The sequence below is a fragment of the Thalassophryne amazonica genome, chromosome 5, assembly GCF_902500255.1.
Source record: "Thalassophryne amazonica chromosome 5, fThaAma1.1, whole genome shotgun sequence".
Classification (NCBI taxonomy): Eukaryota; Metazoa; Chordata; class Actinopteri; order Batrachoidiformes; family Batrachoididae; genus Thalassophryne; species Thalassophryne amazonica.
This window is the reverse complement of record NC_047107.1, coordinates 84,066,134-84,086,197: the sequence shown is the minus strand read 5'-3', so window position 1 is coordinate 84,086,197 and position 20,064 is coordinate 84,066,134. Positions and strand designations below refer to the sequence as shown.

Below are 20,064 nucleotides of genomic sequence, written 5' to 3'. Positions count from 1 at the left end.
AATTCAATTTAATCAGCTTATAAAGCGCCAAATAACAACATAAGCCATCTCAAGGCGCCTCACACAGAACAGTTCAACATTAAAAATTAAAATAAAAATAAAAATTCAAATACATAATTAACAGAAGTAAAAGAATAAAACAGATACAAAAATAAAAAAAACGATTCATAAGAAAATAAATAATAAAAAATAGGTTTTAAGTCTTGACTTAAATATGTCCACGGACTCCGACTGCCTTGCGGTCACAGGAAGACCGTTCCACAGAGCGGGTGCACAATAAGAAAAGGCTCTTTGACCTGCTGACTTCTTCTTCACCCTGGGAACACAGAGAAGTCCTGCATCCTGCGACCGCAAAGCCCAGGCCGGCAAGTAGGGTTCCACCAGATCGGCCAGATAAGACGGCGCCAGTCTATAAACAATTCGAAGGTGCAGGACAGCATTTGGCCAGTCATCCCTCTCAGTGCAAGATACACACATATGGAATTCTTTACCATCAGAAATGAAATCCCAAACAGAACTAAAGAGGTTCAGTGGGAAAGTTAAAGATTGGCTCAAGCAGAAAAAGAAATGTGAACAATAATTTCTCTCATTATTTTCAATACAATAGCACTTTACCAGTGTTTAATGTTAAATTTAACTTGTGTCACTTATCTGTAATTTACAACTATAACTGTGCTTATTTATTCATGGTACTTATTCATTGTATTCATTGTATTTGCATCATTGCACTGTATAATTTTTTTAGTATATTTTATTCTATTCTAAAGCCTGATGAGGGACAAAGACTGTAAATTAGCAGAAGTTAGAAGTGTTATATTCATCACATTTTCCCATTTTTTTGTGGCAATGTTGTATGCATCATCCCTGTTAAATAAACTTGAGTTTTTAAGTAGGGCACCTCGATACTTTTACAGTGTATGAAACAGTCTAGTGACTCACTAACACCTGTTTTTCCACCAATAGCAGACACGCACACTCGAACACACACACACGAACACACACACACGAACACATTCTTTTTGTTTGCTCTTTTTTCTTTTGCTCAGGTTTGTCACAGCTGATCCTGTATGGAACCACTTGTTGATTTGGCACAAGTTTTGCACCAGATGCCCTTCCTGACACAACAACAGATGAACATGCAGAACAGGGGACATGTGGCACTGAAGTGAAAGCCTTCTTTCTGGGAAGTAAGTGCACTAACTGCTTGCCACTGTGCTGCCAATTTTCAGCATTTTTTTTGTCCTTTTCTTTGTTTTTTCCTTTAGGCCTGCCCCAGTTGTTTGAGCTCACCACAATGGATCCAGCAGAGATCCACATGAGGATTGGATACAAGTTTTAAGCTGGATGTCCTTCCTGATGAAACTCTAGTTCTACATGGAGAAACTCGCATACAGCCCCTGGTGTTCCTGAGCAGTGTCCCAGCCAAGGACCTGCTTTGCGTAACTCCTGAGATCTGCCAGAATCAGGTGTGTTCAGAGTGGAATGGCTGCATCTGTTCTTTCAGTAATAAGATTTTTTTTCCAAACCAAACACACGTGATGGTGTGTAAATCAAGGAAGCCCTACCATTATTTAATGCTTCGATCTTAAATATGATCAATCTATCTTTATTAGTTGGCTATGTACCACAGGCTTTTAAGGTGGCAGTAATTAAACCATTACTTAAAAAGCCATCACTTGACCCAGCTATCAGCTAATTATAGGCCAATCTCCAACCTTCCTTTTCTCTCAAAAATTCTTGAAAGGGTAGTTGTAAAACAGCTAACTGATCATCTGCAGAGGAACGGTCTATTTGAAGAGTTTCAGTCAGGTTTTAGAATTCATCATAGTACAGAAACAGCATTAGTGAAGGTTACAAATGATCTTCTTATGGCCTCAGACAGTGGACTCATCTCTGTGCTTGTTCTGTTAGACCTCAGTGCTGCTTTTGATACTGTTGACCATAAAATTTTATTACAGAGATTAGAGCATGCCATAGGTATTAAAGGCACTGCGCTGCGGTGGTTTGAATCATATTTATCTAATAGATTACAGTTTGTTCACGTAAATGGGGAATCTTCTTCACAGACTAAGGTTAATTATGGAGTTCCACAAGGTTCTGTGCTAGGACCAATTTTATTCACTTTATACATGCTTCCCTTAGGCAGTATTATTAGACAGCATTCCTTAAATTTTCATTGTTACTCAGATGATACCCAGCTTTATCTATCCATGAAGCCAGAGGACACACACCAATTAGCTAAACTGCAGGATTGTCTTACAGACATAAAGACATGGATGACCTCTAATTTCCTGCTTTTAAACTCACATAAAACTGAAGTTATTGTACTTGGCCCCACAGATCTTAGAAACATGGTGTCTAACCAGATCCTTACTCTGGATGGCATTACCCTGACCTCTAGTAATACTGTGAGAAATCTTGGAGTCATTTTTGATCAGGATATGTCATTCAATGCGCATATTAAACAAATATGTAGGACTGCTTTTTTGCATTTGCGCAATATCTCTAAAATTAGAAAGGTCTTGTCTCAGAGTGATGCTGAAAAACTAATTCATGCATTTATTTCCTCTAGGCTGGACTATTGTAATTCATTATTATCAGGTTGTCCTAAAAGTTCCCTGAAAAGCCTTCAGTTAATTCAAAATGCTGCAGCTAGAGTACTAATGGGGACTAGAAGGAGAGAGCATATCTCACCAGTATTGGCCTCTCTTCATTGGCGTCCTGTTAATTCTAGAATAGAATTTAAAATTCTTCTTCTTACTTATAAGGTTTTGAATAATCAGGTCCCATCTTATCTTAGGGACCTCATAGTACCATATCACCCCAATAGAGCGCTTCGCTCTCAGACTGCAGGCTTACTTGTAGTTCCTAGGGTTTGTAAGAGTAGAATGGGAGGCAGAGCCTTCAGCTTTCAGGCTCCTCTCCTGTGGAACCAGCTCCCAATTCAGATCAGGGAGACAGACACCCTCTCTACTTTTAAGATTAGGCTTAAAACTTTCCTTTTTGCTAAAGCTTATAGTTAGGGCTGGATCAGGTGACCCTGAACCATCCCTTAGTTATGCTGCTATAGACTTAGACTGCTGGGGGGTTCCCATGATGCACTGAGTGTTTCTTTCTCTTTTTGCTCTGTATGCACCACTCTGCATTTAATCATTAGTGATTGATCTCTGCTCCCTTCCACAGTATGTCTTTTTCCTGGTTCTCTCCCTCAGCCCCAACCAGTCCCAGCAGAAGACTGCCCCTCCCTGAGCCTGGTTCTGCTGGAGGTTTCTTCCTGTTAAAAGAGAGTTTTTCCTTCCCACTGTCGCCAAGTGCTTGCTCACAGGGGGTCGTTTTGACCGTTGGGGTTTTTACGTAATTATTGTATGGCCTTGCCTTACAATATAAAGCGCCTTGGGGCAACTGTTTGTTGATTGAATTGATTGATTGATTAAATCACTCACCTTTCAGCAGGCACTGTTTCTTTTGAATTCAAGCAGTTTATAATTTGTTTAGGTCACTGAATTGTTTTCTGCACTTCATTAAACATTTATAACATGTTCAGCCATGTTACAAAAAGAAATCACACATAGGAAGAAAAAAAAAATCAAATAACTGCAAGAGAAATGTTTTTTAAATACATATACTGCCAATGTGTGAAAAAGAGAGTGCACACTGTACACAGTATAAACAAGGAGTTAGACTGCTGTGTAGCTGAGATGGTGACATCGCCAAGCCTTTTGAATCATAAACAGCAGGGTTCATTTCTGGCACAGATTCTGTTCTGCCTCGATGCTAAGATCTTTAACCTTTGCCATCTGCAGGCTACCACCAAAGTCAAGCAAGAATAAATCTCTGAACTGCGACGCGGCGCTTATGGCCCAAACCAAAGAGGATCTACAACATCTCATGCAGTAGTTCACGTCTACTAGCGGAGAAGGCAGAGGTTATGTATCTACCCTTTCCAGGGCAACCTTAAGCAAGTCATTAATCACCATCACAGCAGAAAGGTTGAATGTCACCCGTGGCATCACTTACTTGGGAAGTAATCACGCCAAAGATGCTACAATTGTCAAGCACATTACCAGCAGAATCCACAGGGTGAGTGCTGCATTTGGGTGACTTCAACAGCATGTCTTACACAAGAAAGAACTGAAGCCAACTACCAAGTTGAAGGTTGACAATGCACCCGTACTTAGCTCTTTACTTTATGGATGTGAAACATGGACCACCTACTGCAGCCACATGAAGAATCTGGAATGGTCTCACCAAAGCACATTACGTCCACTTTTAGCTCGCATAAAAGCTACCCATATCGAGTCCAAAATCATAAAGTCTCAACCTCGGTGGTCAGGTCACCTTATTAAACATGCCCGACTTGAAAACTTAGCAATGGCTAATTAACTCAAGGCAGTCAAAGAAAGTACTACAAGGACAATCTCAGGCACAACCTAAAGTTTTTTAAGCCTGACCACCAAACATGGTAAGAAACGGCTACCAACAGCACCCTGTGGCATAATGCAGTATGCTCCAGCGTTGCAGTGTTCGAGGTGGAATGAAAAGAAGCACTGCATGCAGAAAAGTTTGCTCCTAATGAACAGCAATGCCAACGTGAACTACAGCCCACACTAGACCATGCTTTTGTGTATGTCAAAAATACTTTGCAAAGATGAGGCTGATCAGTCACACACAGCACAGACTGGCTGAGAACAAACAGATATTAACTTCTGTGACACGTCACACGGTACCTTGGTGGACTTGTGTGTGCTGTCAGAGTGTGTCCGGTTTAAGTCGGGGGACATGTCAAAAGAGTCCCTCTCCTCTCCTGAGCTGGACCGCAGGATGGACTGCTGCTTGAAAGACGAGGAAGGGTAAGAATGTCCCAGTATGTTCTCCTCTTCACTGTCACATTCAAGACTCGGACTGTTGATGCACAAACACACAAAAGTTATATGAACTGTTGAAACAGTCCTTTCTGACGGGAAAAACTCTGCCGTTGTATATTTAATTTTGCAGATCATGTCTGTAAACAAAAGTATTCTGATTTTTGACGATATGTAAATCCACTTGGAATGATGGCGCCAAATGCTTCTAAGTGGAAAACTGTTAAAAAAAAAAAATTACTTTTTCGTGCCAAGTACACACTGAGAATGTTGCAGCATGACGCAAACAAAGCACGGTTATTAGTATCAACAGTTCTACTGTGTTCAAACATCCGGTTACTTTCAACTGCTGGTTTGCTTTCATTTTTAAGTAAATTATAGTACCTAAATAGGATGTGTGGTCTTCAAAGTGACATTTGGTCTCTTACTTTGATTGGATCAGATTTTCATAAAAAAAAAAAAAAACTAGAAAGACAATGTAACCGTTGAATACAATCAGCAAATAATATTTCTTTTATGATAAATTTTAGAAAAGAGTGATAAAAGAGAAATAATGTCCTACCTCAGACCTCGGCTTGATTCGGGTAAGTGTGATCCCATGTGTCCGAAAGGGGGAGAGACAGGCGTCTGGACTCTATGTCCTCCATGGAACAAACGAGAAACAGTAAAAGGAGAGGAGGGAGAGAAGTGAGGGGAGGGCTCCCTTTGGTTCTGAAGGTTGTGGCCCTGCATGCCCCTTTCCCCATTCTCTGGTGGTGATGGGTGCTGTCCATGGGGGCAGCTTCCTGAGCTAGGGAGAGACCCAGGGATGGTGTCCCAGCATGGGCTTCCAAGAAGTGGTGTCGAGCCCATTTCATCCTCGTCTGGAGAGCGGTACTTAATGTCTACATCATCCACCTGGAGCAGAAAAGTGTAAAAGCAAACAAAAGGAACTGATTCCCTGGATGATATGTCGCTCTTGTAGGAAAAAATGAGGCACAATTTATCCTCAGGACACTCTTTATTTGAGCTATTTGTTTTAATAAGTAGAATAAACTCACCTGGTCCACCAGCATGGCATTTGCGTAGACTTGGTCTTTGCCGTGTATCATTGCTGACAGCCTGGCGGCGGCAGCCAGCGTCGGCGATGAGGCCTGGCTCTCTTTTATTAACTTGTTTTTCTCTGGGAAGAGAACGAGCCGTAGACAGAGAGACCGAGAGGGAGAGGATTTTTCAACATTATATTCAGTTTCCAACGCAACACTGAGCAACTTCTCACAAACACAGGAAATGACAGACATCCTCAGCAAGTCATTGTTCGGGATCAGAAGGCTGAAAGTGTGTGTCCGGCTAAATGGCTCTTCGCTCACATGAATTTGTGAGTGGGCATCTGCAGGCCTGACCCCCCGCCCCCAGCCTGGCTGCGCTACAACAGCCGAGGTGAAGTGCGTCCCGGTGAGCACACAGTAGCATTGAGAGGAAACCTTTCAACACAGTGGAGTCACTGTGAGCTGTGTGTTTAACAGAGGAAAACACTGCCTCTCTGAAAACACCCTGTTCACTCTGGCATGTTGCACTCTACAAAACGTCTCCACAACACGGTTTCTTATAATTTTTTTCTGGCACATGTCAGTAAAAAGAACCTACTGTAAGTGCTCACATAAAGGACTGAGAACCTCACATCTGCAATCAAATTCACCTTTAATATGACATTTTTGAAACAATATTTGTGAAAGTTTGTTTATAATATAATGAAACAAAACAGAGAAGATATCTTTAACTGATATATTCCAGACTAGATTAAAACCAAAGGATTCTGTTAAAAAAAAACAACAACAAAAAAAAAACACCACAGATAATAGGGTAAACATTTTTTGATCATGAAAGTAATATGTACCTTTATAAGGAAGGGTCTATGTGTTGATGATAGATATTATGAGTAGATTAATTATGGTAAATACTATAAGTAGCAGAAATTGGATTGATGGACATAGAGATAACAAAATAACCTGTAAAACAGCTAAAGTGAAAACATACTTGTACACCTATGAAGAACACAATGTGTGCAGTCTCAGATCTGCAACTTGTTTCACGTTATATTGATAATTCGGGGTTGGACTGAGAACTGAGGAAAGTCCTTCAAGGACTGATCTAGCATCAATACAATCGCTGACTTGCTAATGCAGTCCATCTTACTGGGACACAAATCTTCATCACCTGTTTGTCTTTTGGACCACCCATCATTGTGGACATTGGACACTATGTGGGTGCTTATGCTCCTATCCCACAGAGCACTGTTCCTTCCCGTTTTGTAACAAAGACCAAATCGGGGGGTGGTTTTGAAGCATCACAGTAACTCCTTGATGCATCTTTTGTCAAACCTGGTATACACAGTATTTACGGCCGTCATCAGCACCAGTTTGTTTATATGGTCACAGCAGATGGTCACTGCACTGAGTTTGATCTGCTTGAGGTTTTCTTTCTTTTCCTTTCAATTGAAAGTGAACTGAACTACATTTTCAAATGTAGGATAAATGATAACAGGAAAGTTGATGAAAATTGTGGAAAACACACTTCCTGTATACGTGTAGTTTTCTTTCCTGTCTTTTGTAGTTGTATGAGTACTGAATAGCTAATGACTCTGTACTGCTTCAATATGGCTAGTACCTAGGGCCCAGAATTTGGTGCTATGCCCCTGCTGCTGTTGCTACTGATAAATGACTATGAAAGGATGTTCTCATCTTAAAAGTAATCATTTAAGGTGTCTGAAACATAAGAATTGATTATAAAGCTAAGACAAAATTAGATGAATACAAAGCTGGCAGAAGAGAAAGTCCACTGAGAAGCTAACTAAATCTACAAACAGAATCTAAAGCTAGCTGAAAATTAATGTACATGTATATAGGTCAAACTGAAAATTAAACTCAAGCTTGTGAATACGGTCGGTTGTATACACCATCATCTTTTTGCAAACATAATGGGCATCATATTTCTCCCAGCAGGTGCTATCTTAAATTGTTAGCTGGTGTTTAGTACATGAAGGCGGGCAGGAGCACACTAATGAGCGTGACATGTTCAGTGCTCAGCAGGAGGCAAACAAACTACAACCCCTGGCAATAATTATGGAATCACCGGCCTCGGAGGATGTTCATTCAGTTGTTTAATTTTGTAGAAAAAAAGCAGATCACAGACATGTCACAAAACTAAAGTCATTTCAAATGGCAACTTTCTGGCTTTAAGAAACACTATAAGAAATCAGGAAAAATAATTGTGGCAGTCAGTAACGGTTACTTTTTAGACCAAGCAGAGGGAAAAAAAAATATGGACTCACTCAATTCTGAGGAATAAATTATGGAATCACCCTGTAAATTTTCATCCCCAAAACTAACACCTGCATCAAATCAGATCTGCTCGTTAGTCTGCATCTAAAAAGGAGTGATCACACCTTGGAGAGCTGTTGCACCAAGTGGACTGACATGAATCATGGCTCCAACATGAGAGATGTCAATTGAAACAAAGGAGAGGATTATCAAACTCTTAAAAGAGGGTAAATCATCACGCAATGTTGCAAAAGATGTTGGTTGTTCACAGTCAGCTGTGTCTAAACTCTGGACCAAATACAAACAACATGGGAAGGTTGTTAAAGGCAAACATACTGGTAGACCAAGGAAGACATCAAAGCATCAAGACAGAAAACTTAAAGCAATATGTCTCAAAAATCGAAAATGCACAACAAATCAAATGAGGAACGAATGGGAGGAAACTGGACTCAACGTCTGTGACTGAACTGTAAGAAACTGCCTAAAGGAAATGGGATTTACATACAGAAAAGCTAAACGAAAGCCATCATTAACACCTAAACGGAAAAAAACAAGGTTACAATGGGCTAAGGAAAAGCAATCGTGGACTGTGGATGACTGGATGAAAGTCATATTCAGTGATCATCAATAACTGCACAAGTTTACGTTGATATTTTGGACACTTTTCTTATCCCATCAATTGAAAGGATGTTTGGGGATGATGAAATCATTTTTCAAGATGATAATGCATCTTGCCATAGAGCAAAAACTGTGAAAACATTCCTTGCAAAAAAGACACATAGGGTCAATGTCATGGCCTGCAAATAGTCCGGATCTTAATCCAATTGAAAATCTTTGGTGGAAGTTGAAGAAAATGGTCCATGACAAGGCTCCAACCTGAAAAGCTGATCTGGCAACAGCAATCAGAGAAAGTTGGAGCCAGATTGATGAAGAGTACTGTTTGTCACTCATTAAGTCCATGCCTCAGAGACTGTAAGCTGTTATAAAAGCCAGAGGTTGTGCAACAAAATACTAGTGAATTGAGTGATTCCATATTTTTTTCCCTCTGCTTGGTCTAAAAAAGTAACCGTTACTGACTGCCACAATTATTTTTGCTGATTTCTTATAATGTTTCTTAAAGCCAGAAAGTTGCCATTTGAAATGACTTTAGTTTTGTGTCATGTCTGTGATCTGCTTTTTTTCTACAAAATTAAACAACTGAATGAACATCCTCCAAGGCCGGTGATTCCATAATTTTTGCCAGGGGTTGTACATCCAAATGCAGTTCGTAATTTTCCTAAATACATCTAGCATCCACCTACCATCCAGCAGGGGGCAGACACACTATGGGATATTACATAAGCAAAACAAAGTTGCTTTTTCAACCAATCTGTTGTATCAAAGTTCAACACAAACTAATCAGAAGTGGGTGTTTTTCTTGCGAGGAAAATCATTTGCATGCTCAGGGCACCTGAGTGTGCACAAAAACTCCTGTCAAGGTACCACAAAATGCTGCAAGCCATGTCAAGTATAGTGTCTACTATGAGAGTTTATATTGATATTGAGGTGCATTCTTTTTGCTGATGATACGACTGTGTTTTGTAGCGGGGATAATCTTGAACAGCTTTTGGACATTATGGAAGATGAACTGGGGAAATTTATGGCTTGGTTTAATGCTAATAAATTGTCATTTCATCTTGGAAAAACTAAATGCATGATTTTTGGAAATAAATTTATGTCCAAATGTAAAAATGTTACTATCAATAATATCGAAATACAGACAGTATCTGAGTATAAATTCTTAGGTGTTATAATTGATAATAGACTTTGTTGGAAACCCCATATAAATTATATAAAGTTAAAAATGTCCAAATCTATTGCTATTATGTATAGGGTTCAGGACATATTGTCCCAGGTTGGGTTACTTACATTATATCATGCTTTAATTGTACCATATATGATATATTGTATTGAACTTTGGGGTAATACCTATAAATCTAACACTAATCCTGTATTTCTTCTACAAAAACGTGCCATCAGAATTATTGGTAATATACATCATTTTGAGTCAACACATTCCATGTTTAGGAATTTAAATTTATTGAAATTTAGGGATTTAGTGGATTATATTCTGATACAAACTTTGTACAAAGCTAATAACCAGGCTTTGCCCTTTTATGTCCAGAACTTGTTTAAGAGTAGGGAATTGGGATATAGATTACGTGGTTGTATGGTATTTAAGAAGCCTCCTGTACGTACTAATGTTAAGGGGTTTTGTGCTTCAGTTAGAGGGGTGAAGATTTGGAATGAATGTCCTGTGGAAATTAAATTATGTGGTTCATTGGCCTGTTTTAAGAAGTGTTATAAAAAATTAATGATTTCTGGTTATAATAATGGTGAATAATATATTTGTTTATTTTTTGCCTTTGTATTTTGGTTTGTTAATAGTGCTACATTTGTATTGTGTGTGATTGTGTTTGCATTTAAATATTGTATGATGTACGGGGTGGGCGTTTATAAGCTTCTGCCCACACCCTTTCAGTTGCATTGTTGGGTTATTTGTTTGTTATTTGTTTGAGTTTGTTTTATATGTTTAAATTTTTTGTGTTTTTTGATGTGTCTTATAAATTACAGACTCTGTTGCTGTTGTAGTTGCTGCAGTTGCTGCTGATGCTGCTGCTGCTGCTGCTATTTCTGTCGCTGAATAAAAAAAAAAAAAAAAAAAAAGAGTTGTATTAACAAATGTAGCATCCATTCAGTATTTTGGAATGTCCTTAACTGACCAGCATCTCTCCTACCACTGTCACCGACCAGATCTCTATAACAATATGTCCATTTCCACTGCCAGAACCTGACCTACTTCCCAGATGATGCAAATGTTTACAGAACTGGCCCAATTATTGCACTTCTCAGATGTTGTGTCTCCACTGCAGTGAAGATGCAAGATGCTCATGCAGCTATATGTGTGGTGATCAGTGGTGGGCACAGTTAACCAATAAGTTAGCTTTGATAACCGCTAATCAGCTAACTGAAAAATTAACTTATAATGCTAAACCAATAAACCACTAAAAAATTTTGTGAAAGCTACAGCTAACCGATAACTTTCAGTATCGTCTCCGGTACAATCAACTACTGACAAGCCGGTTTTGAGTTTAAACACCACCAATGCTTCTGATTAGAATCAAAGATGATCACACACACACAACACAGCCAACAAGCCAGTGCTTCAGTCTTTGTGCGCCCTGCCCACTGTTGTAAGGAGGAGCCATTTCCCTTCACAGGATACAGCAGTTCAGCCATGAGGATGAAGTCCTCAAAAGGAAAGCAGGTTTGACTTATGGTTTTGATTTATAAACCAAATTAATCTGGATAGTTTTAATGTCAAGTCTGTCATTTCTACAAAGTGAAAACATAACATATATTTTAATTTTTAAATAATGCACTAATTCAGAAGTTTTGAACATTAACACACACTGAGATGCCAAGCTGCATTATTGATAAACTGAGCCTCAATTTCAATTCAATTTATTCACTTTATATAGCGCCAAATCACAACAGAGTTGCCTCAAGGTGATTGACACAAAACAATTCAGAAAAAAAAAATAAAATAAGTTAAAAGATTACAAAGCATAGTAAAAGAGCAAAAAAAGTAAAAAGTATAGTAACATAATATGCCAGTGTGTAATATGCCATCCAGTAGATGGGCCAAAATGCATAGAACATTGCCATCTACTGGATGGTAGTGTAAATGGCTCCTGGTTATATCACACGGTTGTTGCTGCCTGGCTGAATCACAACTTAAACAGAATTTTCAGTTTCACAAATGCCCCTTTTTAAGAAATGAAAAAATGACATATTTTACAAATACACAATTATCTGTAAAAACCAGCACACGTTACGTTTTGTGTTTGTTCAATGAATCAACCAATCAGTGATCACAGGCTCAGTTTACCCATAATGCAGTTTGGCATCTGTGTGTGTTAATGTTCAAAACTTTAGAATTAGTGCATTATTTTAAAATTAAAAGATATGTGTTATATTTTCACTTTGTAAAAATGACAGAGTTGACATTAATGTAGTTAAACTATCCGGATTAATATGATTTATAAATCAAAACCATAAGTCAAACCTGCTTTCCTTTTGAAGACTTCAGCCTCATGGCTGGACCTCTGTATGGTATAAAGGCTAATGACTTTTGGGTTTGTTTGTTTTTTGTAGCAGCCTTTTGGCTAGGCCCCTTCCGCTAGGGTAGAGTTGAGCTCAGCTCCTCTTAGCTATCTCACTGCTGCAAAATACATAGCAGACAGGAGCCAACAGGGTTTACAAATGTTTTTCATCATTACTAACTATGTAAAAAAAGCGTTAGCAGTCTAAAAGTGATCAGGACTAAATTTATCAGAAGCTAATTGGTCTGAGGATGATTTTTGAAGTTATCTGAAAAGATAATCTGATAACCAAAAAATTAGCTTCGATAATTTGCGATTAGCAGATTAGTGGACCTGTGCCCACCACTGGCAATAATGTAATAATTCTGCAACAGTTTTGGCTGCATTGTAGGCTGTGCATCAATTCAGGGGCTGCATTCTTCAAAGGCTGCATTTGTCAACTGCATGTGTCATAGTGGCACTAGACTGTCTCATTTCAAAGGCTCTTTGGAATGCAGTAGATGAATGCAGCCTTCTTTCCCCTAACAACAAAGGATACAGCAGGTGTATCCTTGGTGGGCCAAACCATCCCAACAGTTATTCCAGGATCCCACCCCCACCCCCAAATTTTACCAACCACAATTGGCAAATCTATTTATTTATTTTTTGAAGGACAATTTGAGGTTCCATATGTACAATTATAAATAATTCATGTTTATAAGTACAAATAACAGCTGAAAAATGATTGCCATACTATAGGTAGATGACCAAACTATAGGTTACACCCACTACGCTAGTTTGTTGTGTGTAGCTGCCAAGGTTGCTGGGAGTATAAGCTTATGACACAATCGCAGAATGCTCTGTGGGCATGATCTTTATAGAACACAGTCTTCAAAGGATACGTCCCTTGAATTGAGACAGGCACATAGACTTTCTCATTCCTCCTCAATGACTCAAATTCTTGCTGGACCTTGTCCATTGAGAAGAAAGCCTCATCAGCCCATCTGTTGCTTCATGAATTTGTGTGCCATCCTTATGCAGGGGCCATGGTCTCTACATTCTGTTTCAGTTCTTCTGCTCTTGCCTTTGCTTTGCTAGTGTGGCGCAGGACTTCTTGTTGCCGTTTCTCTCAAATGATTTAATGACCAGTCAGCATCAAGCCACACCTAACGGCTTTACAGGGCTGCACAGAATGCCCCAAAGATCACCACTGGAACCACACACAAAGGTGACAGAGCCCCTAAAATAGCCCAAGAGTTCCTGTGGTAGATACAGGCTTAATAAGGAAGACACAAAACCATAGTAAAAAGAAGCTGTGTCCCAAACAACTCATAAATTTTCAAAGTCACAAAGTTATCAAAAAAAAAAAAAGCATATTGTGGTTAAATTTAACACCTCTTAGAGCAGTACTTTATATGCAATAAATTAATTAACACTCTGTCAAACCCTAGTAAAATATTCTAAGCAAACCAAACAACAGCAAACGTGCATTTCCCTCTGCTCTGGGCAGAAGAGACAGCTTCAGTAATTTACTTCTATTAGGTCAATAAAGACAGTCATACTTTAGAGCGGGTAGAGTTATGCCTACAACAGTACCAAAGGCACAAAATTACATGTTCAAGAGTTCTGCATTTACCTGAAGTATTCAAACAGCTACTAAACAGAGACTCAACAAGTCTGTTGAAAAAGAGATTCATCTTTTAACTGTTTCCAAGCTGCCAGCCATACAGAGCACAAGAGTTCAGCATTCGTAACGGAGAATAAATCAGACCAACAATTGGCTGCGCTTCCTGTAGGCAGTGAGTCCAATAAATCTGAGCGACAGCAGGGAGTCGAGTAGACAGTGATGAGGACACCAGATGATTTCTGCTCCATCCACACCAAATACCCTCGAGTTGAAAAACTGGTGTATAAACAGAATCCACATCGGTTCAGAATTTCAAAACATTTCAACAAGCAGGAATTTAAATGAACTGGATGTTATTATAGTAGAAAATGGTTGGAAAATGCCAAAATATAAACTGTACACCAGGACAATTAGAGCCAATAGAAAACACAACCATCTGTGTATGAACCTCATATTTTAGGTTTGAGTTTTTAACCCACGAGAAATCCAGAAAGGTCCGGGTTCTCCATTTGGGTCAAACCTCCATCTGATGGACAGGCCTAATCAGTTTGGCTTTGAAACGGGTCTAAAACCACAGCTGGCTTCCAGGAGTCTGGTCATTCACACATTTCTGAGCTATAAACAGCACTTCAATGGACACTATCAGGAGCTGCAATCTGTGTTGAACATTAGTGAGCCGGGTGTAGGAGGAAGAAACAGTGAGCTCATATTACTAGCACTTTAAAGCAGAACAAAGTCATCTATGTGCTGGAGAAGCTGTATTTATGCTAAGACAGAAAGCACACTCTTCAGCTTCCCATTTCGAAGTTTAGCCAAGAATGCAGAGCAGAATGCTGGGCTGTTTGTACAAGATTTGATCAGCAAAGGTATATTTGGAGTGATAATTCAGAGTGTGTCCCAGAGTGAGTGTCGACCCTATACAGTAGCACTGGAGGAACAGCAAAATGACGGGGGTGGGAGAACTGAACAGACACTCAGACAAAGGCTGCAGTCAGTGCCAAATTTCCAGAACAGGGTAGTTAAACACAGAATGACCCTTCAACCCATGCACCCCCCGGTGGGGCGGGGGAGCTTCTTCACTCTTTCTACATATGAATTCCTATATAGGCCATGGTGCCCTCTGATGCCAGCGCTTATCCTCAGAGTCTGTAGTAGCTGAGATTCTATAACTCTCTCTGAGTGTGACGCCAGTCCAATTCAAGTTACTTCACCAGCCAAGTTTAGTACCCATTTATAGCTGCGTGGACTGAGACCATGCAGACGAAGGACTGGGACAGCGCAGATGAAACCTTTTGTCTGAGGATACAACCAGGTTATGTGGCCAAAAATCAAACCCAAGACTACATATGGGTAGTACAGCTCTTGATTTCATGTTGAGGTACCTGCCCTCTCTACACTGTTAAACCGAACACTCCATTTTAATACAATAATTAAGTTAATGTAACTCAAACTTTGAAAAAAATTATAGTCACTCATTTCCATTAACAACTCAGTTCCTTTAAGTGCATTTAAAGTTTGGGGGCATTTAAGTGTTGGTGATGTATTTCCACTGCATTCCATTCACTCATTTTAACTAAGTTTATGTAACGGAGGCCAGCAGGTGTCGCTGTGCATATGTAGTTAGTAAACCTCACTCCCAACAGCTCAAAAGGATTCTCTAGTGACAAGGCCAGAGTCCTGGGTTTTAGCCTTCTGGTTAGAGAGTCCGACTTCCATACATGCATATCGTGAGTTTGCGTCCCGAGGGATAATGCAAATGTTTTTTAGGCAGAAATGTATTTGTCACTTTTTTATTGAAAAACAAACTAGATTTACATAAGTTTAATTAACTATAAATTGTTAAGTTAATAAAACTTTAACAATTAAATTTTTGAAAATTATTTTATTTAAGTTCGCAAACTCAAATGGTTTAAGGCAACTAAACTTACTTTAACATAATGTATACATAGAAGTATTTCATCTAAGGTTTGTGCTGATCAAAACTGTGATTCAAGATGGGGGAATTTAGCCTGATTTCGCCTACTGCTGATACACGCTCAGAAACTTCGAGCTGTGAGCTGTGATGACATCACGTAGGGTAGCTCCCCTTGAGGCCCTTTATTGAAATGAATGGGGAAAACTGAATTTTTTACAATGAGAAATAAGTGTTTTTTGTTTTGTGGACTTTGAGAGTGAATATGTCAAAATTACTAAAATATGTGTTTTAGGATGATGTAGTTACACGACTAGTGATGTTTATTAGGTGAACAGATTATCCAAAGATAAGATTTGAGGAGGGAAGTGGGAGCTTTTTTTTCCTCTAATACTGCATCTTAGACAGACTGCCAAAATGAAGCTGAGCACAGCGTGAGAATGGTTTTCAAAAAACAGATCTAACCACTGATTTTCTCCTTTCCATTAGTGTGGCCAGGAGAAATTTAACAAAGCATGTTTCCTCTCCCGAAAGCGTGGAACCGGCCGTATTAGTGGTTTATGTCACCGTGCCACATCATGTTGTGCTAAACTAAATTCCTACGTGCAGGACACCAGCGAGTGTCGCTGAGGAAGCTGTTTCTGTGATCACGGAGTCGAACAGAACATAACGAGGAGTGACCACTGTTAAGAGGAGAGCCGTGAAGTGGATCAGCTTCCAGCAGTTTGTGTTATTGGCTAAGATGAGCTGAACCGATAGCTTATGGCCCGGTCACATGGCACATGGAGATAGCAGAACGAAGGAAAAAAGTCACAAAGTCACAAATCATCAAGAAAAAGTGGACAAATGAGCCGGCACTTCTCCCATCACCAAGAAGTCTGCGAGTCCAGAGCTCATAAAAGAACAAAACAAAGCCAAAACTAGCAAAAGAAAAATGAAGCGAATCAAGGCGACCTTGACGCTTTAAACAAAATCAAAAACATTCATGATGATGTGACTTGACAGCAGGTATCAGGCCAAGTGTCAGCCTGTGACCATTTCTGCAGCCACCCTGTGCTCCCATAGCACCTGCGGGATCTGGTTGTCTTGACAACAGGTTTCTCTTCACAACAACAACGTGTGTGCGTACACGCACGTTCCAGCCAGAGATGGCTGGAATGTGTGTAAATAATTAAAGTAGTTGATAAAACGTTCTTGCCCCTATTGTTTCTGTATGAAAATGTTGCTTTTTGTTCCACACATGGACGAGCCATGTTCAGCTCGTCGGATCTTTAGTTATTGATCCGTTCAGATATAGTCAATGTTCGTGCAAGACGTTGGACTTGGGAGGTTGGACGAAGTTGGACGACAGTCAAACGGAATGCTGACGGTACGGGAACTACCCAAATGATGTGGAACCGTCAAGACAGAAAGCAAAACAGAATATGGACAAATTGAGGTTGTCATCAGGATTCGTTCACATTTTTCAACAGTTTGAAATTTCTGATAAAGCGCCAGCTACAGGAACGAAGCTGGACGACGGTTAAACGATGTCTCCAAAGTCAACGTAAGTCCAGATTTCATGTTTCATTTTGGCTTTGGTGTCCTTCATTAGTACCGTGTGACCGGAGATTAAGCTAAAATAAGCTACCAGGAGCTAGTGAGGAAGGCTGGTGAAGGAACGCTCTGTTTCTTTGGACAAATGACAGTGCCACACAGTGGAACAATAATTCTACATGGGTTCTGTTTGCGAACACAGCAGGAGTTAAATCAGAGACACCACTTTCACGGTATGGAATCATTATTATTCAATCTTACTGAGATGTATGCTTTGTTTTATTGTTTTCTGAATACAGAATACACTGCGGGTTACAAAGAGGTGTAAGTGGACAAATGTTGATCGCAAAATACAAGAATTTGGCTTGAAAGCCAAATTAAAGCCGTTTGACATTTCTAGGCAAAAAGCTGCCTGGATTCACTGTAAGTCACAAAGTGGACTGTAGCTGGACAGACGGCGTGACCTTCAGGCAGCTAATAGTCAGTGACTGACGTTACGTCATGATTATGGATCAATACAGCTGTCAATCAGTTGTGCATTTTTCAGATGCACTCTGGCTTTTTTTTTTTTTTTTTTTATTAGCTTTACCAGTGCCTGCACAAGTTAAAGAGTTGGAAGTATTAATTTATAATCTGCTATATAATTTTTTTTAAAAAAGACAGTGTTGACGAGTGAGATATGCCCTTTAAGTTTGGGAATGACTGGGCCAAAACATTATTTATCTTATATTGTGCCTATTTCTAAATTCTGGCCCGCAGTTGCCACTTTGAAAGAATTCAAAATAACACAAGTTGAGAGAATAAAATAAAGAATGCATTACAAATAAAGAATGGATCACAAAAATCTGTGTTATTAACTGACTCTCTCATGCTAGGGGCAGCTTAAAATAATTTTTTTTAAACTGGACACAAAAATCCATAAATTGACACTGAGGTACGTCAAACATCTCAGTCCAAGCATCACATGGTGAGTTATGTTTATATTTCAGAGCACCACTGATCCAGGAAGAGGTAAACCCAAAGTGCACAGTGACTATAGTCATCACAGAGGAGAAATAAATTTGTGGTGCAGTGCGCCTGAAATCACATTTAACTTCACAGGTGCAACAATACACTAGACTCACCCCCCCCCCAGTTTCTGACTTCTACTTGACAACTTTAACATTTCCAGAAAACCTGCATGCACCCAGAGTTACCGTGAAATTTTTATATATAGTGCACTGACTTCGGCTCTTTGGCCAAATAACAGACGGAGTAAGTAGGTAGGTATACAATTTTCTAATGTCAATCACAATTAATAAGCAATAATGGAGATAATTGTGCAGAGTTTTACAGTGGAAGATAAAGACCACTGGAGCTCAGCCACGACACAGACATGGCAGTAACTTAATCTCCCGTGAGAACAAAGAGCGAGCGAGGAAGAGAGAAAAAAAACAGTTTACCAACTCTAGTTTGATATTCCTCTACTATTTTATTTCTACTGTAGCTCCTCCATAAAGTATGGAACAATACACATCTTTTCCAAGTGTTAACCACCAGAATAACTTGATTGTCTTCAGTTTTTTCATGAATTGACATGGATCCACAACTGTACCAACGCCACTCCGGAGGCCTTTGACTGACAGCACAAATAATTACGATTGTCATTTATACTTGTCATTTATACGATGTCACACGAGACTGTCAGGAAAGTTCGTCTACTTGTGTGTCCTATAGATGTTGAAAGTATGAACTGCTCAATGTGCCTTGCGTGGACATCTAACATTCCCCAACATACTGTCAGATATCGGATTACATCACTGGCAGCAGTTATCTCATTGTGATCGACTCTGCGCTGCCGCTAAGGCCTATGAGTAAGGACGTGTAACGGCAACAGTCTAATTTTAACTTATTGTTCCACTGTGAATGCTATCATGAGGCAGCTTGTGTTAAAGTCTTCCATCTGCTGTAAGGTGTAACAAAAGGAGGAAAACACACCTGCACGGATACAAGGTTAATACATCTGACTTACCAACACGTCAGTGACACTGATTTAGCACAAACACATTTGAGGGTCTGTGCTGACGTGAAAGTCAACATGTGTTCTCGTAGAACCAAGAAACAGCTGTAAATATGACAAACCACACCAATGTTTCGGCAAATGTCGAATCTGAGATTCAAGTACTCCATGTTACCTTTTTTCTCTGTTCTCCTGCGCATCCTCATCTTAGGAAAAGACGGCCACGAGTAGTTGAAAGGAGAGTCCGAGTCGGAATCCATGACTTGCTGAGAAAACAGTCATCCAATGAACCAGCTGTTTGGCAAAGAAATAACCCTCGACTTAACTTGCATCCATTTCCTTGTGCTTGGACAGACTTTTTTCCAGAGGCTCCATGTACAGACAGTGACACTTCACGAGCGAGCCAACATGTTCCCCCCTGACTACTCCAAGCACCCCTCCCTCCCCCCCAGAAAAAACCTCCCCCTAAAACTCTGAAACAACTGTCCACCAGAGCCTTCAAAGTCTCCTCCAGTTCTCCCTTCAGTTTGTCTTGTGACGCCTCTACTCGATTTCTAAAAGTCTCTCACTTTTTCATTCAACCACCATGCCGTATCGGAGGGAGGCGAGACAACGAAACACGCGCTGACAGGAGCAGGGGGAGGAGAGTACTGACGGCCGGAAAGAGTGAGTGAAGGAGGGAGACACACAGCAGTGACTTTAGAA

General features: G+C 39.8%; 1 protein-coding gene across 1 annotated transcript in view; it reads right to left on the bottom strand.

Annotated features, from left to right (window-relative positions):
- LOC117510850 (rho guanine nucleotide exchange factor 28-like) overlaps window positions 1-20,064 on the bottom strand; it is a 153,028-nt gene that overhangs the window by 56,193 nt on the left and 76,771 nt on the right. The window contains exons 11-13 of the mRNA XM_034170739.1: window positions 5,903-6,024; window positions 5,425-5,759; window positions 4,728-4,902 (exon numbers count right to left, since the gene is read on the bottom strand). Of these exons, the coding sequence (XP_034026630.1) occupies window positions 4,728-4,902; window positions 5,425-5,759; window positions 5,903-6,024 (632 nt within the window). The remainder of the gene's footprint in view (window positions 1-4,727; window positions 4,903-5,424; window positions 5,760-5,902; window positions 6,025-20,064) is intronic.